Below are 17,323 nucleotides of genomic sequence, written 5' to 3' on the forward strand. Positions count from 1 at the left end.
AATTCCTGTGTTAATTAGAACTGTGTCTCTCAGCTTTACAAACTTCTTGGTAAATATAAAATTCTCATTTTTCCTTCTCAGTGTTCTAATATGTGTGCCCATTTGTCAGATTACTGTTTTTAACTGTGTATCCCTACCAAGAATGTTTTGTTGAATTTTGCTTTCTGTTGCTAAAGCATTGTTTTTTGTTTTTGTTTTTTTAATGTTTATTTATTTATTTATTTGGCTGCACCGGGTCTTAGTTGTGGCATGCGGGATCTTCGTTGCCACATGCGGGATATTTAGTTGTGGCATGGGAACTTTTAGTTGTGGCATGTGGGATCTAGTTCCCTGACCAGGGATCGACCCCGGTCCCCCTGCATTGGGAGTGCAGAGCCTTAGCCACTGGACCACCACGGAAGTCCCTAAAGCATTATTTTTGTTCACAATATAAAGTACAATAAAATACCAAATATGCTTTTTTCACATGGTGATTTAGAGATGATTGGTCTCTTTACAACATCTCCAAACAGTGTATGTCTCTTCATTTGTTTTTCTTAAGTCCCTCAGAAGAGTTTTATAACTTCCTTTACATGTTCTCTGAGTTTATTCCTAGGTATTGCTTATGTTTTGCAATTATAGATTGCAGGTCATTTCCCTCCTATTTTCTAGCTGGTTGTTTTGGGCATGAAAGGATACTATATATTTTCATATACAGTTGACCCTTGAACAACTCAGTGGTTGGGGGGCCTACCCTCTGCACAGTTGAAAATTTGAATGTAATAGTCGGACTTCCGTGTCTGAGGTTCCTCTGTATCCGCATTTCCTCCGCATGTGAGGATCCACAGTTGTGGATCGTGTAGTACTGTAGCATTTACTGTTGAAAAAATCCGAGTATAAGTGGACTCTGCAGTTCAAACCCATGTTCAAGGGTCAACTGTAATAATTTTATGTGGTCACCTTAGTGAACCTTCCTTATTTTCTCATATTTTTTCAGTTGATTCTCATGGATTTTTCATGTGGGCAATGAGATTATCAGCAAATAGTGATTATTTTGCCTGTTTGTTTCCTAAGCCATTTACCTTTAACTTGGTTTTCTTAATTGTATTGTCTTTTGTTCCTGAAAAATGTTAATAGTGATGAATAGACATCCTTATCTTATTTCTGAACTTCCTAGGGATGTTTCCACTGTTTTATTATTAACTAGATACTTATATTTGTTGTAGTTAGGCTGTGTATGTGTGTATAAATTTTAGGAAGTATTCTTTTATTCCTATTCAATTAAAACTTTTAAAATAAAAGGAATTTTAGCTTTTATGAGCTAATTATATGATTTTTTTCTCCTTTAACCTTTTAATTTGATGATAGTTATTCTTCCTAATATTCGGATTTCTTTCTTGGAATTGACCAACTGTGTCATGAATCCTTCTGCTTAATTCTGTTTTCCAATATTATACACAGGCTTTTTTTTTTTTCATGTATACTGATTTTTGAGTGTGTGAATGTGGTCACGTCTTCGTGTCAGGCTTATACTGGCTCCATAGGAAGAAGCAAAAAACTTCTCATGTGCACAGGAATAGTTTAAATAACATTCTAATTATCTGATCCTTGAAGTTTTGAAGAAACCTGTCCATGAAACTGTTTGGATCTGGCATATTGGGAGGTCAGGGGTTAGGAATACATTTAGGCAGGTGGGGCAGGTTATTTTCTTAGTATCCCTTTCTCCTATCCAAATCTAAGATTAAATAAGTGTATTGGATAGGTTTTTAGGCTCCATGTCTTCAGTCTTATCTATATGAACAGCCCTCATTAAACACCCTGGGTGTTGAGTCTCTAAAAAGCTTCCTGGTTGGCAACGTGCTTTCACAGCTTCCTGGGGGAATTTAGCATGTTCGATGTAACTCCATTGGGAGAGGAGTCTTGAAAGCTTGTGTCTGGTTTCTCCCAGACTTAGCCCCATGTGCTTTTTCATAACCTTTGCTGATCTTCTTTGATGCTTTTGTGTAATAAATCACAGTCATGAGTCCAGACATTTGATGAGTTATGAGAGTCCATTTCATATGACAGGACAAAACAGTGGTATTAAAAGGCAGTGGCAGGCTTCCCTGGTGGCGCAGTGGTTGAGAATCTGCCTGTCAATGCAGGGGACACGGGTTCGAGCCCTGGTCTGGGAGGATCCCACATGCCACGGGGCGGCTGGGCCCGTGAGCCACAACTACTGAGCCTGAGCGTCTGGGGCCTCTGCTCCGCAGCAGGAGAGGCCGCGATGGTGAGAGGCCCGCGCACCGCGATGAAGAGTGGCCCCCACTTGCCGCGGCTGGAGAAAGCCCTCGCACAGAAGCGAGGACCCAACACAGCCAAAAATAAAAATAATAAATAAATAATAAATTAAAAATTAAAAAAAAACAAAAACATAAAATCTGGAAAAAAGTTGAACACCTATATACCCACTGCAGACTTTACAATTAGTATTAAAAAAAAAAAAAAAAGGCAGTGGCAGAGTTTTAAGATATAACTTTAAAAAATGTACTATAACTTTGTCATTACAGGTATGGAAATAATCTCATGGAAGTTAGAACATTTGTCAAAGACCACATATATCGTTAGTAGCAGAATAATAAGTATGAAAGCATAAGAAACATGTCAGTAAACAGTTTTACTCCATGAGCTTTAATTTTTTTCTCAATTTTATTTATCAAATTAAACTTGGTGGTTTAAAATGTTAACTTTGATTATTATTAAAGTTATTAATTATTAATTAAAGTAATTATTAAGTTTATTGATGTATAGTTTCTAAAACATGCTTTTTTAAAATTCAAGTGGATGGATGCAAACTATCACTTCATAGGTAAGCTGGGCATTGGGCGAAAATATTTTCTGCATACAAGCTATAGCATTGGTAACTTTGTTAGCATCATTTGCCTCTTTGCAGTAAGATTAGAAATGGAATCATATCCTAAATAAATTTTCTTAGCAGATATTTTGTATGTTTATGCACCTGAGAAGGGATGTGAACCTAGAACAGCAGAGTCTAAATCAGTGGCTATTTTGTAGGCTGCTCATTAAGAATGGCTTCAGAATAGAGATTCCACATTCCAGACCAATTAAATCAGAATTTCTGGTGGGTGGGGCTCAAGCATCTTTTTTCCTTTTTTAAGCTCCCCATGTGATTCCAATGTGTGGCAAGCTCATTGAGAATCACTGGTCTAATTAAAATTATTTCTATATGCCAATACAGATTGTGTTTATTCCATACTAAGTGTCTGTTTTCTATACCCGGGAATATTTGTTTTATGTCTCCAGTTGGAAAAGCATAATTAGACTGTAAATTTAGCAAAATGAAATTGTATGTATTAAGAAGTTCAGATCTGGAGAACTTAAGATAGATATTTATATACATAGTATTAAAGTTTATTATGTATCAGTTGAAGAATTATAAATTTACCTTTGAGCTAGTTAACCAAAAATCTATCATTGTCCATCAAGAGTTATTAGTTAATCATTTGAGTCTCACTCATGACCTAGATAAAATTTTAAGATAATATGATACCAGAGAACATATTCAGTGGGTGTATGCATGGCGTTCTTTCAGCTAGGGAAAGCATCTATTTTGTTTAGAGTCAGGCACTATCATTGAACTATTGGATAGTGATAATGAGAGTTCATGTTGAAGGAAAATGGGATTTTGAAATCAGGTACCAGTAGCTTTCAGAATTTCATGGCTGATATAGGAAATGACCATGCTCTTTTGAACATCGTTTGGATAACCCAGCCAGAAACCAAAACAAAAAGCAAAAGCAGTCTTATCCTTTGCATAGAGTACAGTCAGTCCTTGATCATTTGTTAGAGCAAGGATGGCAAACTATAGCCTGAGGGTTAAATCCGGTCCTTTTCTGTAAATAGTTTTATTGGAACAAAGCCATGCTCATTAACTTACTTATTGTCTCTGGCTGCTTTTAGGCTCCCAATTACAGAGTTGAATGGTTGTGACAGAGGCTGTATAGCCTGCAAAGCCTAAAATATTTACTATCTGACCCTTTGCAGAAAGTTTGCCGACTTCTGTGTTAGACTGTTGTGTCACATGTTAGATGATTGAATTTCACATGATCTGCTGACACTCCTAAATGGATCTTCTTAAGCTGAATTTGGTCTTTCACACACAAGTGACTGGAGATGATTCAGTTTTTAGGGCTTTTGAATGCAGGTTGCAGTTGAAGGAGAAGGATTTGCCTTGAGAATGAGGGGAGTATGCTGCTAGCCCTCTGATGTTCCTACTATAGGGAGCCAGGAGCTTGTTTACTTACCTGGGGTGGGTGTCTCCTTGCCTAACTCATCCTCCATGTTCCTCTACATCACATTCCTTGCTGTTGCTTCCTCAGTTGGGGGTGGGCATGGAGTAACAAGTAACTGGGGAAACTGGACTGTGAGGATCTTCCACTGCAGTCTCGGGGGATAAAGACAATTTCTCACATACCTTGTTGATAACGGACCTGCATGTGGAAGTTTAAAGATTAGGAGTGGCTTAATCTTTAATCCTGGTACAAATGGAGAGTTCAAGAAGATGTGGAGGTCTTGGGAGATTGGGATTGACATATATACACTAATATGTATAAAATGGATAACTAATAAGAACCTGCTGTATAAGAAAATAAATAAAATTCTAAAATTCAAAAAAAAAAAAAGAAAATGTGGAGGTCTAGTGGAGAGAGCATATCTGGCTCATTTCTTCTAGTTTCTGGTGCAACAGAGGGGTAGCTGGCTCACCTCTGAGTTGTCAGCCACATCTTCACTTCAGGCACCTGCATGCTAGTGAGGGCTCTCATCCACTTGCTGGGTTACTTAGACCTGGAAAAGTACTACCTGCAAATACAGTAGAGATTTAAGAATATAAACATTTTTAGCTTTTGAAGAAAATAACTCCCCTTTCTAATATGCAAAGCTGTTAATCAAGTTTTAGCCCTTTGATTTTCAGTTACGTTTGTAGAAAGGCATTGCATACAAAAGCAAGGAAATGAGATTAACTATAATGATGTTCTGATAAACACAGGCTACCTGATTATCAGGGGTGCAAGTTTGGACTGGAAGTTACAGTCTTCAGAAAAATATTGGAGTTATTCTTTTTTTGAGGGAGGTTAGGATTCTTACTATAAGCTTCTATTAATAAATGTCAAGTTATTTTTGTGACTTAAGAAGATTATAATTTTTTATAAAATATTTAAGAGGGTTTCAGACCAAAACCTCTGTAATCATTTGAAATCTTACGATTTAGTTTATTCTGTTTGTGATTTAGGTCTAAATCTATGCCTGAACAAGTTTTCCACTGGGTCTGGTTAGTTATACCCACCTTAGTAAATATATCTGTGCTAAAAGAGGAGCTCTTCTGGTTGTTGATTTTCCTTTTCCTGAGATAGTGAGAAATAAGAGACTTGTAGTTTGAACACAGTTTTCTAGATTGTGATGGCTGTAAGTGCTGTTAGTGTTTGAAGATCCTGACTTTTATTGTGATAAGGCAGTGAGAACAGTGGAGTTAATGGAAGTAGGCTGAATTGCTTCCCAGAATAGATGGGTTAATATAGATACCAATGATGATGAAATTGCTCTCTTTTGTGATTTTTTTAGAGTATACATTTTTACTTATCTGTGTTTATGGTATGTGATTTTCGAAGTGTACTCCCCTCTCCTCACTAACTCTCATCCCTTCTTTATATAATAGATCAACGACTATCATCCGTTCTACAAGATGAGTAACAGCCACCCTCTTCGCCCCTTTACTGCAGTGGGGGAAATTGATCATGTGCACATTTTGTCTGAACATATTGGTGCCTTGTTGATTGGGGAAGAATATGGCGACGTCACATTTGTTGTGGAAAAGAAACGTTTTCCTGCCCACAGGGTAATTTTAGCAGCAAGGTGCCAATATTTTCGGTAAGTGTATATTACTTTTTGAAGATTGAAGTCACTTGTAGAAAACACTGGTATTTTCCACTCTGTGAAAAATATGTAACAAAACAACAATAAATTCTAGCAGTCATTCAATTCAACATCTATAAGAATTTAATCTTTGTCAACTTTTTGTTATGTTTTGAAAATCACCTTTTCCTTTCAGGAGTCATCTTAGAATCATAGGGTTAGGAGGCTTCTTAGGCTAGACTGTACCTGATCAACCATTTTTCAGGGTCTCAACAATATTTCTGAGGCTGAGTCTTTGTTGCCTTCACCCTCTCCTCACAGTTGATGGCTAATGGAACTTAAACTGATTTATTGGCAGATGGGCCTCTTGTTGTACGGGTAGACTGACCTCTGGACTCGCCAGTGAACACGTATACATCTTAGTTTCAGACTACTGAGGTCCAGGACCTGTAGGTAACCCAACAGATCTCTAAGACATGCAGTTTGACAACCCCAAAGTAAAGGAAACTTAAATATTTACTGAGACTAAGTTTCATAGTTATATTAGAGCTAAAACTAAACAAAATATGTGTTTAATTAATGTAAAAATCATACTTGTACATATACATAGCTATTGTTTGTTACTTAGACCCCTAATTTCCAGGGTTATAAATGTTAAACTGAGGTCTAATTATTCTACATTTTACCTAATCTTAGTTAAAAGGGAATCATCACTGAATTATTGACTGATAATGTATCCTTGACAGATCCATAGAGTCCATATCCAAAAAATCATGGATTTGCCTGTGAAACTTGATATCAAGAAATTGAGATGCTGAAGGCATGGATAAAATTTCAGTTATCTTCTAGTGAAAACTGCATTCTGATTTTTACAATCAGAATTAACCGAGACAGCAAAACCAACCTAGAGTCACACATATTGTAGTAAAGTGTGTTTCTTGGAAATATTTAGTGTTTAGCTATAACTCTTACAGTGCTTTATAAACATTTTTAGAATGTTTCATCTTGTAAATATAAAATGCCACTGTAAATACAGCCAGGAGCTTAGAAAAGAGAGGAGTCTATTAAGAGTTCTAGCTAACATGCTCCTATCAAGGCAAGGCAGCTGGCCTTGATCTTGTCATTATTTGTTACCAGCCTCTGTCCTCTGCACACTTTTGTGCTTTCTTTCCCTTTTCATTCTTCCAGTCATTATATTAAAGTGTCTTGTAAAAGTCCACTCTTTATTAATTTAGAACTTTTCAGCCTTATGTTTAGTATTTGTTACTATTATATATCTTCCCTTTTTCAAAAATAATTTGAGACAACTGTAGGTGGGTATCTTTTAGGTGATCAGTATATTCTTAAAAGAAACTCAAGTACTTTTAGAAATTTGAAGATCGTATTGAATGAATGGAATATGCTCCCTTCATTTATTGATCTTGTTCTTGCTGTCTCTTTGTGGGTATTGAACCTTTATAATATCTGATGGCTCACCAGGCTAAACTCAGTCATTACCAACGCTATCTTAGACTGATTCTCATTGCTGACACTGTTCATGTGCAAAGGAAAGTTAACTGTCAGCAGTCAGGAGAGACCTTATGAGTGTGGTCATAGAGCCTATCAGTTCCCAGATAAGGACAAGCTAACTGTACCGGAGGGAACCTTCCACAAGTTGGGGGTTCATATTTAGGCTTCCTAGGGGTCCTCATCAAAACCACTTTTAAAGCATCGAGAATCCAGGTAAGTACCATGGATCACACTGGAGTGGGAGTAGGTCTTGGCAAGATCTCCCCAGGAAGGTATCCTTTAATCTGGTAATTTTAAGGTTGTGATTGGATGCTCTCTGGATTCATGGAAACCTTCACAGATGTTTTTAGGCAGACTATAACCCAGTGAGGAAGTATGCTCAGAATATTCATGAATCTTTTGCTGGGTAGTTGCAACTATTTCTGTGAGGCAAGCAAGAATGTCCTGTCTTGCTTGTCCAGGGGAGGGTGGGAGGAGTTCTAGGCAAGCATGGAGGGAAACTTTGAAATGCTAGTCCTGCTCTTGAGAATCTTAGGAGCACGGGAGTCTCTTTTTGTCCCCTTATTTTCTTGCTCTCACTTTTACACGTTTTCTTTCTCACTCATTACTCTTCCTTTTCTGTACTCCTCCCTAGTCCTCCTCTGGCCACCCTTTCTTTCCTGATGGATTGGAAACTTTAGTTGGGTCATATTATTTCTCCTAGAGTAATAGAGGTAGAAATGTAAATTTACTACCTGACTGGATTGTCTAGTTTTCATTATTTAGATGAGCAGATAAGCAATAATATGGGGATTTTTTTTAATCTGAAAAATACTGGAAGATAAAATAGAAAAGTCAAATTATCCATAATCCCATCATGAATTTCATTTTTAATTTATAAGCTGACAGATGAAGACCCTTCCCTTCCAGCCATCTAATCCTATTCCCTAGAGATAACCACTGTTAACAGTTTAATATGTATTTCCCCTCAATATAAATAGATATATCTATATATACCTGTGTGCATACAAATGTAAGTATGTGTTATACACTCTTTTCCATGTGACACATAGGGATCTGCAACCTGACTTACCAACTATATCCTGGACATCTTTCCAAGACAGTATATTTTGATCTCCCTTGATCTTTCTAACGGCTGCATAGAATGTGTATATCATAGAATATATATAGAATGTGTATATCATAGTTTTTTTCAACCATGTGCCTCTTGATGGACATTTAAGATTTTTTCCATTGTTTCAATATATCTTCTTATACATTTATCTTTATCTTGCTGTATTATCTTATACATTTATCTTTATCCTAAAAGTGAGATTACTGAGTTGAAGGGTATGCATATTTTAGATTTGAATAGATATTACTTGAATTCCTTTCCAAAAAGGGATACCCATTTATACTCTCAAAGCAGTGCATGAGAAAACCTGTTTTTCCATTGTTTTTGCAGTGCTGAATATTAACAGGTTTTTAATTTCTGCCAGCCTGACAGGGAGAATGGCACCTGATTGTGTGTAATTGTTTTCATCTGATTATCTTTTCCTCTGGAGCTTTACTTTTTAAACTACTTTCTTGACCTTTAACAGGTTTATATTGATTTCACTGTTCCTCTCAAAAGAGCACTTTCATCTTTCTAATTAATGAATGTCTATTATGTATCTTGAGCTCTCAGGATTATTCGTTAGTTCAGTTGTTTATAGAATTAATTCAAAATAGTTTTTAAATTATTTGTCTTTCTTTAGAGAACTATTTTAAGTTATTACTATGCATTTCTTCACCTGAATCTTTGTGTCATTAAACACATGTATGTTTTTTATAATGTTGATAACCTTTATTTCATAATTTTGTAGCAGATCCTATTTGAAGTTTTTCTCATGCGTTTCTTCTCTGATGTGCAGAGCATTACTATATGGTGGAATGCGAGAATCTCAGCCTGAAGCTGAAATTCCTCTCCAAGACACCACTGCAGAAGCATTCACAATGCTACTTAAATACATCTATACTGGGCGGGCGACGCTGACAGATGAGAAGGAGGAGGTGCTGCTGGACTTTTTGAGCCTGGCTCATAAATATGGATTTCCAGAGCTGGAGGATTCTACCTCTGAGTACCTCTGCACCATACTTAACATTCAGAATGTCTGTATGACTTTTGATGTTGCCAGTCTCTACTCCCTTCCCAAGTTAACTTCCATGTGCTGCATGTTTATGGACAGAAATGCTCAGGAGGTGCTCTCAAGCGAAGGCTTCCTCTCCCTTTCTAAGGTGTGTCATTGTCTACAAGTAATTTACAGGCATGCACTGTTTTATTTATATCTGTAAGTTAGAAATATGGCAGTGGACTAAGAATAAAAAAATAAAAACCATTAGTGTGGAAGAGGTTGTCTAGCCACCTGCCTCTGGCTACTGAGACTCTAGATCATATAAGAGAGAGGCAGATTGCTGCTGTTTTCTTTTAAGGTTCTTCAGGTAAGTTCTATGTGCAAAAGAGACTATGCTGCTGGTGGTTGTTTTCAATGTGATGGCGTCAAATAGGCTCCTTTGTGGTGTTGCATACTGTTTTTTGGTTTTGTATTTCTCTGACAGAGTATTACTAATAATTCCTTATTATGAGGGGGAAAATTCATAAAGGAGATCTGATGTTTCATTGGATGTCTTTAAGTCATTGTCGTTTTTTTTTCTGGCCCAGAACTCACTATTGTACAATGTTTTATACCATATAATAGCTAGAATAAAACTATTTTTCCCAAATCTTCCTCTCAACCCTGGTGATTGTCTTTCCTTTCCCTTCCTGTGTTCCTCCTAGGACCTGACTTCTTCAAATGAGAAAACCTCTTAGAAAAGCTACAAGTCTTGATTTGAGTGTAACTGTGATTTTTATTGTCCTAGTTAATTTTCAAAGGCAAGGATCTTGTAGGGTCGCACAGTGTTGCTGGCAGTCAGTTTAGAAATCTGAGAACCAAAAGTGCCGTGGTGCAGTAATACTGTGGAATAAAAGGCTTGAATTTTAAACGCTAGATGCATCTTACCGGCTCATAAATGCTAACTCTGCTGAAGAACCTGTATGGAATGACAGCGTCTCACACTGCTGTTTTTCTTCTTATTTTATTAAAGATGAGTGCAAATGTGCTGTAAAGACTAGGTACAAGATGCCTACGGCTATTCACACAGCCGTAATGGGCAAGAGAGTACATGGCACAAAGAATAAGGAAAGAAGATGGTCAAGAAGAGTTAATTGCTTAAATATAAGTGATACTTGCAGTTCAGTAAAGTTTTACTGATTGATCATGCACATGGTTGAGCTCCATAATAACTGGAATTTTTCCTTTTTATCCTTTTCAGACAGCACTTTTAAACATCGTATTAAGAGATTCATTTGCAGCTCCCGAAAAAGATATTTTCCTAGCCTTGTTAAACTGGTGTAAGCATAATTCAAAGGAGAATCATGCTGAAATCATGCAGGCTGTCCGTTTGCCTCTGATGAGCCTCACTGAACTTCTGAATGTCGTGAGGCCTTCGGGACTGTTGTCTCCTGATGCCATTCTGGATGCTATTAAAGTTCGATCAGAGAGCCGGGACATGGACCTCAATTATAGAGGCATGCTCAGTAAGTACCTGTTTATTAGGCTAATCTCACCAAGAAGTTTTGTTTGCATCCTGTGACAGGCTCAGCTACAAAACTCTAGCTACAAAACTGTAGTTCAGGTAAACATGGTATGTGTCAATCTGAGAACATAGAGCTCTGCTTCCTGTGGAATGCCTTTCCCACTCCTTCTCCTGCTAATTCCTCCTGAGATTGCTTAGCCTCTGTAGACCACAAAATACGTATTTCTTGCCATTCCTGGACAAATTTCTCCAGCCGCTCCCTAGAATGTCAAAAGTTAGATACTTTCTCATGTTAAGACCTTTCCTCCTTTCCTCTTTTCCTGCATGGAATCAGTACTGAGTACATGCTATATACTTATTATTATTTTAGGTGCCATGAACACGGAGATTCTAAATAACAATAATAATGGGTAACACTTGCATAGCATTTACAATACTTCTATGGTATTTTTCTTATTAATAAAAATAATAGCAATGAACACTTATGAAGTGCTTATATATATCAGTAACAGTCCTACATGATGATTTAATTCTCACAATAACCCTTTGAGATAAAAACCCATTATTTTTTTCCTATTTATTTATTCATTTTAAGTGAAGATAATGCACTTCTTTTTTTTGAATTTTATTTTATTTATTTTTTTATACAGTAGGTTCTTATTAGTTATCCTTTATACATGTTAGTGCATATATGTCAATCCCAATCTCCCAATTCATCACACACACACCCCCGCCCGCCACTTTCCCCCCTTGGTGTCCATACGTTTTTTCTCTACATCTGTGTCTCTATTTCTGCCCTGCAAACCGGTTCATCTGTACCATTTTTCTAGGTTCCACATATATGCGTTAATATACGATTTTTGTTTTTCTCTTTATGACTTACTTCACTCTGTATGACAGTCTCTAGATCCATACACGTCTTTACAAATGACCCAATTTCGTTCCTTTTTATGGCTGAGTAATACTCCATTGTATACATGTACCACATCTTCTTTATCTGTTAGTCTGTCAATGGGCATTTAGGTTGCTTCCATGACCTGGCTATTGTAAATAGTGCTGCAGTGAACATTGGGGTGGATGTGTCTTTTTGAATTATGGTATTCTCTGGGTATATGCCCAGTAGTGGGATTGCTGGGTCATATGGTAATTCTATTTTTAGTTTTTTTAAGGAACCTCCATACTGTTCTCCATAGTGGCTGTATTAATTTACGTTCCCACCAACAGTGCAAGAGGGTTCCCTTTTCTCCACACCCTTTCCAGCATTTGTTGTTTGTAGATTTTCTGATGATGCCCATTCTAACTGGTGTGAGGTGATACCTCATTGTAGTTTTGATTTGCATTTCTCTAGTAATTAGTGATGTTGAGCATCTCTTCATGTGCTTCTTGGCCATCTGTATGTCTTCTTTGGAAAGATGTCTATTTAGGTCTTCTGCCCATTTTTGAATTGGGTTGTTTGTTTTTTTAATATTGAGCTGCATGAGCTGTTTATATATTTTGGAGATTAATCCTTCATCCACTGATTCGTTTGCAAATATTTTCTCCCATTCTGAGGGTTGTGTTTTCGTCTTGTTTATAGTTTCCTTTGCTTTGCAAAAGCTTTTAAGTTTCATTAGGTCCCATTTGTTTATTTTTGTTTTTATTTCCATTACTCTAGGAGGTGGATCAAAAAAGATCTTGCTGTGATTTATGTCAAAGAGTGTTCTTCCTATGTTTTCCTCTTAAGAGTTTTATAGTGTCCAGTCTTACATTTAGGTCTCGAATCCATTTTGAGTATATTTTTGTGTATGGTGTTAGGGAATGTTCTAATTTCATTCTTTTACATATAGCTGTCCAGTTTTCCCAGCACCACTTATTGAAGAGACTGTCTTTTCTCCATTGTATATCCTTGCCTCCTTTGTCATAGATTAGTTGACCATAGGTGCGTGGGTTTATCTCTGAACTTTCTATCTTGTTCCATTGATCTATGTTTCTGTTTTTGTGCCAGTACCATACTGTCTTGATTACTGTAGCTTTTTAGTATAGTCTGAAGTGAGGGAGTCTGATTCCTTCAGCTCCGTTTTTTTCCCTCAAGACTGCTTTGGCTCTTTGGGGTCTTTTGTGTCTCCATACAAATTTTAAGATTTTTTGTTCCAGTTCTGGAAAAAATGCCATTGGTAATGTGGTAGGGATTGCATGGAATCTGTAAGTTGCTTTGGGTAGTATAGTCATTTTCACAATATTGATTCTTCCAATCCAAGAACATAGTATATCTCTCCATCTGTTGGTATCATCTTTAATTTCTTTCATCAGTGTCTTATAGTTTTCTGCATACAGGTCTTTTGTCTCCTTAGGTAGGTTTATTCATAGGTATTTTATTCTTTTTGTTGCAGTGGTAAATGGGAGTGTTTCCTTAATTTCTCTTTCTCATTTTTCATCATTAATGTATAGGAATGCAAGAGATTTCTGGTGCATTAATTTTGTATCCTGCAACTTTACCAAATTCATAGATTAGCTCTAGTAGTTTTCTGGTGGCATCTTTAGGATTCTCTAAAGATGTATAGTATCATGTCAGCTGCAAACAGTGACAGTTTTACTTCTTCTTTTCCAATTTGTATTCCTTTTATTTCTTTTTCTTTTCTGATTGCCGTGGCTAGGACTACCAAAACTATGTTGAATAATAGTGGCGAGAGTGGACATCCTTGTCTCATTCCTGATCTTAGAGGAAATGCTTTCAGTTTTTCACCATTGAGAATGATGTTTGCTGTGGGTTTGTCGTATATGACCTTTATTATGTTGAGGTAGGGTTCCCTCTGTGCCCACTTTCTGGAGAGTTTTTATCTTAAATGGGTGTTGAATTTTGTCAAAAGTTTTTTCTACATCTATTATCATATAGTTTTTCTTCTTCAATTTGTTAATATGGTGTATCACATTGATTGATTTGCGTATATTGAAGAATCCTTGCATCCCTGCGATAAATCCCACATGATCATGGTGTATGATCCTTTTAATGTGTTGTTGGATTCTGTTTGCTAGTATTTTGTTGAGGATTTTTACATCTATATTCACCAGTGATATTGGTCTGTGATTTTCTTTTTTTGTAGTATCTTTGTCTGGTTTTGGTATCAGGGTGATGGTGGCCTCATAGAATGAGTTTGGGAGTGTTCCTTCCTCTGCCATTTTTTGGAAGAGTTTGAGAAGGATGGGTGTTAGCTCGTCTCTAAATGTTTGATAGAATTCCCCTGTGAAGCCACCTGGTCCTGGGCTTTTTTGTTTGTTGGAAGATTTTTAATCACAATTTCAATTTCAGTGCTTGTGATTGGTCTGTTCATATATTCTGTTTCTTCCTGGTTCAGTCTTGGAAGGTTATACCTTTCTAAGAATTTGTCCATTTCTTCCAGGTTGTCCATTTTATTGGCATAGAGTTGCTTGTAGTAGTGTCTTAGGATGCTTTGTATTTCTGCAGTGTCTGTTATAACTTCTCCTTTTTCATTTCTAATTTTATTGATTTGAGTCCTCTCCCTCTTTTTCTTGATGAGTCTGGCTAATGGTTTATCAATTTTGTTTATCTTCTCAAAGAACCAGCTTTTGGTTTTAATGATCTTTTTTATTGTTTTCTTTGTTTCCATTTCATTTATTTCTGCTCTGTTCTTTATGATTTCTTTCCTTCTACTAACTTTGGGTTTTGTTTGTTCTTCTTTCTCTAGTTGCTTTAGGTGTAATGTTAGATTGTTTGAGATTTTTCTTGTTTCTTGAGGTAGGCTTGTATTGCTATAAACTTCCCTCTTAGAACTGCTTTTGCTGCATCCCGTAGGTTTTGGATCGTCATGCTTTTGTTGTCATTTGTCTCTAGGTATTTTTTGATTTCCTCTTTGATTTCTTCAGTGATCTCTTGGTTATTTAGTAATGTATTGTTTAGCCTCCATGTGTTTGTGTTTCTTACGTTTTTTTCGCCTGTAATTGTTGATTTCTAATCTCATAGCATTGTGGTCATAAAAGATGCTTGATATGATTTCAATTTTCTTAAATTTACTGAGGCTTGATTTGTGACCCAAGATGTGATCTATCCTGGAGGATGTTCCGTGCACACTTGAGAAGAAAGCGTAATCTGCTGGTTTTGGATGGAATGTCCTATAAATATCAATTAAATCTATCTGGTCTATTGTGTCATTTAAAGCTTCTGTTTCCTTATTAGTTTTCTGTTTGGATGATCTGTCCATTGGTGTAAGTGAGGTGTTAACGTCCCCCACTACTATTGTGTTACTGTCGATTTCCTCTTTTATAGCTGTTAGCAGTTGCCTTATGTATTGATGTGCTCCAATGTTGGGTGCATATATATTTATAATTGTTATATCTTCTTCTTGGATTGATCCCTCGATCATTATGTACTGTCCTCCCTTGTGTCTTGTAACATTCTTTGTTTTAAAGTCTATTTTATCTGATATGAGTATTGCTACTCCAGCTTTCTTTTGATTTCCATTTGCATAGAATATCTTTTTCCATCCCCTCACTTTCAGTCTGTATGTGTCCCTAGGTCTGAAGTGGGTCTCTTGTAGACAGCATATTTGTGGGTCTTGTTTTTGTATCCATTCAGCAAGCCTGTGTCTTTTGGTTGGAGCATTTAATCCATTCACATTTAAGGTAATTATTGATATGTATGTTCCTGTTACCATTTTCTTAATTTTCATGGGTTTGTTTTTGTAGGTGTTTTCTTCTCTTGTGTTTCCCACTTAGAGAAGTTCCTTTAGCATTAGTGGTAGAGCTGGTTTGGTGGTGCTGAATTCTCTTAGCTTTTGCTTGTTTGTAAAGCTTTTGATTTCTCTGTTGAATCTGAATGAGATCCTTGCCAGGTAGAGTAATCTTGGTTGTACGTTCTTCCCTTTCATCACTTTAAATATATCATGCCACTCCCTTCTGGCTTGTAGAGTTTCTGCTGAGAAATCAGCTGTTAACCTTATGTGAGTGACCTTGTATGTTATTTGTCGTTTTTCCTTTGTTGCTTTCAGTAATTTTTCTTTGTCTTTAATTTTTGTCAATTTGATTACTATGTGTCTTCGTGTGTTTCTCCTTGGGTTTATCCTGCCTGGGACTCTCTGCACTTCCAGGACTTGGGTGGCTATTTCCTTTCCCATGTTAGGGAAGTTTTCGACTATAATCTCTTCAAATATTTTCTTGGGTCCTTTCTCTCTCTCTTCTGCTTTTGGGACCCCTATAATGCGAACGTTGTTGTGTTTAATGTTGTCCCAGAGGTCTCTTAGGCTGTCTTCATTTCTTTTCATTCTTTTTTCTTTATTCTGTTCTGCTGCAGTGAATTCCACCATTTCTGTCTTCCAGGTCACTTATCTGTTCTTCTGCCTCAGTTTTTCTGCTGTTGATTCCTTGTAGTGAATTTTTCATTTCAGTTATTGTATTGTTCATCTCTGTTTGTTTGTTCTTTAATTCTTCTAGGTCTTTTTTTTTAACATCTTTATTGGAGTATAATTGCTTTACAATGGTGTGTTAGTTTCTGCTTTATAACAAAGTGAATCAGTTATACATATACATATTTTCCCATATCTCTTCCCTCTTGCATCTCCCTCCCTCCCACCCTCCCTATCCCACCCCTCTAGGTGGTCACAAAGCACCGAGCTGATCTCCCTGTGCTATGTGGCTGCTTCCCACTAGCTATCTATTTTACGTTTAGTAGTGTGTATATGTCCATGCCACTCTCTCACGTTGTCCCAGCTTACCCTTCCCCCTCCCCATATCCTGAAGTCCATTCTGTAGTAGGTCTGTGTCTTTATTCCCGTCTTGCCCCTAGGTTCTTCATGACCTTTTTTTTTTTCTTAGATTCCATATATATGTGTTAGCATACAGTGTTTGTTTTTCTCTTTCTGACTTCACTCTGTATGACAGACTCTAGGTCCATCCACCTCACTACAAATAACTCAGTTTCGTTTCTTTTTATGGCTGAGTAATATTCCATTGTATATATGTGCGACATCTTCTTTATCCATTTGTCTGTTGATGGACACTTAGGTTGCTTCCATGTCCTGGCTATTGTAAGTAGAGCTGCAATGAACATTGTGGTACATGACTCTTTTTGAATTATGGTTTTCTCAGGGTATATGCCCAGTAGTGGGATTGCTGGGTCATATGGTAGTTCTATTTTTAGTTTTTTAAGGAACCTCCATAGTGTTCTCCATAGTGTCTGTATCAATTTACATTCCCACCAACAGTGCAGGAGGGTTCCCTTTTCTCCACACCCTCTCCAGCATTTATTGTTTGTAGATTTTTTGATGATGGCCATTCTGACTGGTGTGAGATGATATCTTATTGTAGTTTTGATTTGCATTTCTCTAATGATTAATGA

General features: G+C 36.8%; 1 protein-coding gene across 3 annotated transcripts in view; it reads left to right on the forward strand.

The window, feature by feature from the left end:
• The window catches only part of BTBD9 (BTB domain containing 9), a 409,382-nt gene that overhangs the window by 29,320 nt on the left and 362,739 nt on the right, over positions 1 to 17,323 (forward strand). For all 3 annotated transcript variants that reach the window (XR_009701567.1, XR_009701568.1, XM_061196280.1), the window contains exons 2-4: positions 5,693 to 5,904; positions 9,291 to 9,654; positions 10,732 to 10,996. Coding sequence is in view for 1 of the 3 variants with exons in the window: in XM_061196280.1 (XP_061052263.1) it covers positions 5,720 to 5,904; positions 9,291 to 9,654; positions 10,732 to 10,996 (814 nt within the window). In the remaining 2 variants the exon portion in view is untranslated. The remainder of the gene's footprint in view (positions 1 to 5,692; positions 5,905 to 9,290; positions 9,655 to 10,731; positions 10,997 to 17,323) is intronic.

This window comes from Eubalaena glacialis, chromosome 7 (assembly GCF_028564815.1).
Source record: "Eubalaena glacialis isolate mEubGla1 chromosome 7, mEubGla1.1.hap2.+ XY, whole genome shotgun sequence".
NCBI lineage: Eukaryota > Metazoa > Chordata > Mammalia > Artiodactyla > Balaenidae > Eubalaena > Eubalaena glacialis.